The sequence below is a fragment of the Microtus ochrogaster genome, chromosome 1, assembly GCF_000317375.1.
Source record: "Microtus ochrogaster isolate Prairie Vole_2 chromosome 1, MicOch1.0, whole genome shotgun sequence".
NCBI lineage: Eukaryota > Metazoa > Chordata > Mammalia > Rodentia > Cricetidae > Microtus > Microtus ochrogaster.
The window spans coordinates 58,420,069-58,423,116 of NC_022009.1; the positions used below are offsets into that span (position 1 = coordinate 58,420,069).

General features: G+C 39.9%; 1 protein-coding gene across 2 annotated transcripts in view; it reads left to right on the forward strand.

Moving 5' to 3' along the window:
* Baz1a (bromodomain adjacent to zinc finger domain 1A) overlaps positions 1-3,048 on the forward strand; it is an 81,289-nt gene that overhangs the window by 13,848 nt on the left and 64,393 nt on the right. For both annotated transcript variants that reach the window (XM_013347274.2, XM_026782398.1), the window contains exon 2: positions 2,258-2,536. In XM_013347274.2, the coding sequence (XP_013202728.1) occupies positions 2,258-2,536 (279 nt within the window). The remainder of the gene's footprint in view (positions 1-2,257; positions 2,537-3,048) is intronic.

The following is a 3,048-nucleotide window of genomic DNA, read 5'->3' on the forward strand; positions in this document are numbered from 1 at the left end:
CTGGAACTAGCTCTGTAGACCAGGCTGGTCTCGAACTCACAGAGATGCGCCTGCCTCTGCCTCCCGAGTGCTGGGATTAAAGGCGTGCGCCACCATCGCCCGGCTATTTTTGGTTTTTTGAAATAGGGTTTCTCTGTGTAGCTTGGGCTGGCCTGAAACTTGCTATGTGTAGATCACACTGGCTTTGAACTTAGATATCCACCTGCCTTTGGCTGCCGAGTGCTGGATGTAAAGGCATGCACCACCATGCCTGGCTTTAAGATTTCTTTTTTAAGTTATGTTTGTGGGGAGGGAGTCTGTGCAGTTGAGCGCAGGAACCTAAGACATATGATTCCTGGGAGCTAGAGCTGTGAGCTGCTGACATGGGTCCTGCAAGAACAGTGAGGGCTCTTAACCGCTGAGTCAGGTTTCCAGCTCCTAGTATTGTCATCATCATATTCTTCTTATTATTATAATAATTTCATTGTATTGTGATTGGTTTCTCTTGGTTTTATAGGTTTCTTTTTTCTTAAAATTTTTGTTGCTCTCTTGATACACGTGCAAATGAAACGATCCTAATAAACATACCCCAAATGATCTTTGAAGATCTAGTGTCTATAGATAATCTGTAAGATAGACAAACTAGCCAAGAAGTAGACACAGGGAGAGCACTTTGCCAAGAAGTAGACACAGGGAGAGCACTTTAACTACTTTGATGGGAGAAGGGTTCAGGAAGGTGTGAGTTAAAAGAATGACTTGCTCATAATAGTCACGTAATTATTGAAGATAGACCAGCGTATGTTTTTACCCTGCAGAGCACAAAAGTTTACCATAGCCTCCATTTGGGTATCCATTATTAGCTTTTTGCCTATTTCTAATATTTTATATTTAGAAAAGCCTCCTTGTAAAATGATGCATGCATACATGCTTAAATACAAATTGAAACAATGCGGAAATGTTTTAGAATCATCCACACACAGTTTTCTCTTTCTTCCCAGTCTTTTGCTTAGGAACAGCTGCTTATATTATGTCCATAAAGACACATTTTTATGGTTATAATATGTGTTGGGGCTTTTGTGTATTCAGTGAGTTTTTTTCTACCCAATCTCTCTTTGAAGTTTTTCTGTTTCCTAAGTTTCTTGCACTGAAACTAGGTAGTCTTTAGAAAGTAAAGATTCATACTAAGGCCGGGCGGTGGTGGTGCACGCCTTTAATCCCAGCACTTGGGAGGCAGAGGCAGGCGGATCTCTGTGAAGTTCGAGACCAGCCTGGTCTACAAGAGCTAGTTCCAGGACAGGCTCCAAAACCACAGAGAAACCCTGTCTCGAAAAACCGGAAAAAAAAAAAAGATTCATACTAAGAAGTTACTGCAGTTGCAAAAGGCACTGCATTTAGGATGGCCCTTTTATCCTTGTGCCTAGCTGTCACCCTAGGCTGTTTTTTCTGTATAGGACCTCAGGTAGCTAAGGGTAGCCTGGATCCTCCTGTGTTTGATTTACAGACGCATGACAGCATTCCTGGCACATTGCTTTATTTTTTAGACAGTTTTAAATTGTATCTTAGACTGAACTGGAACTCACTTGGCGGCCTTGAAATTGTTGGAAATCTCCTCCTTCAGCCTCCTGAGTGCTGGAATGACTCATGAGTGAGCCCCGGGCCAGCTTACAGCCCGATTTCTGGTTAGCATTCCAAAATCTCTGCTTTTGCAAGTTCTCCCCTCCTCGCCCTCTTTCCACCTTCCCTTCCTTTTTTCTGTATTGTTGCTGCTTTCCTTTTTCTATTTTGTTTTTCTGCAAAGGTAAAGTCATTACACACTATAAATAGAAAATAAAGGAAGACACAGACTTGAAGTAAGGTTGTTTGTCCCTATTATTAAGAATTCTTTCACTGCTTATTGACTGACTTTTTATCATGTAATTCTCTTGTTAGGTACCTAGATTTATTAGTATTTCTACTATTAAGGTCTATTAAAATATCATGGCTAATTAATGTTAGTGTTGTGAGTTCTTTTCAACAAAACGCTTTAAAATTAAAAGGAAAAAGAAAAGTTGAATTTGCTTTCAGTTTGGTTCCAAATTTCAGAACTGGTACAGCTTGTTCAACTTCCCTGATAGCACATTTAAGCTGCTGTGTGAGCTTAAAGACCTTTTCTTAGTCTTGTATTATTAAGTAAGTTGATGAGGTGGCATAAGGGAAAAGGTCATAATGGTGTTGATTTTAATAATGTAAATTTTATGAAATGATAGGTAATGGGATTTTGTTTTTGTTTCTTAATCAGTGACTTTTTTGAACGAACCATTCTGTGCAACAGCCTTGTGTGGAGTTGTGCAGTGACGGGCAGACCTGGACTGACCTATCAGGAAGCACTTGAATCAGAAAAAAGAGCAAGACAGAATCTTCAGAGCTTCCCAGAGCCACTAATTATTCCAGTTTTATACTTGACCAACCTTACCCATCGCTCACGCTTACACGAGATTTGTGATGATATCTTTGCATATATCAAGGACCGATATTTTGTTGAAGAAACTGTGGAAGTCATTAGGAACAATGGTACAAGGTAAAGTACTTCTAATTTTCCCTATTGATAAGCACAAATTGCTCAAAAGTTAAATTATCACCAGGTGTGATGCTACATGCCTCTAATATCAGCATTTAGAAAGTTAAGGCAGGAACATTATGGGTCTGAGTTAGCTTGGGCAGCATAACAAGCTTGTCTTAAAAACAACCCACCCCCACAGGTGAAATATGGAAATCTTTCTTTTGCGTTCTTTAGCTACCCTGTTAGCCTACAGATAGATTGTCCTGTGATAGTTACTTTTTACATATCTTTCCATGTGTGTGCCACCAAAAATATGTGTATGTCTATATATCTGTACAAACATACATAGACACAGTACTCTTTTAATATAATAGGTAATATTTTTTTAGGTTATATTGCTATGTAAACCACCTTCTCTTTAACTTAATATAAAAGTAAACCCCAAAGCCGGGCGGTGGTGGCGCACGCCTTTAATCCCAGCACTCGGGAGGCAGAGGCAGGCGGATCTCTGTGAGTTCGAGACCAGCCTG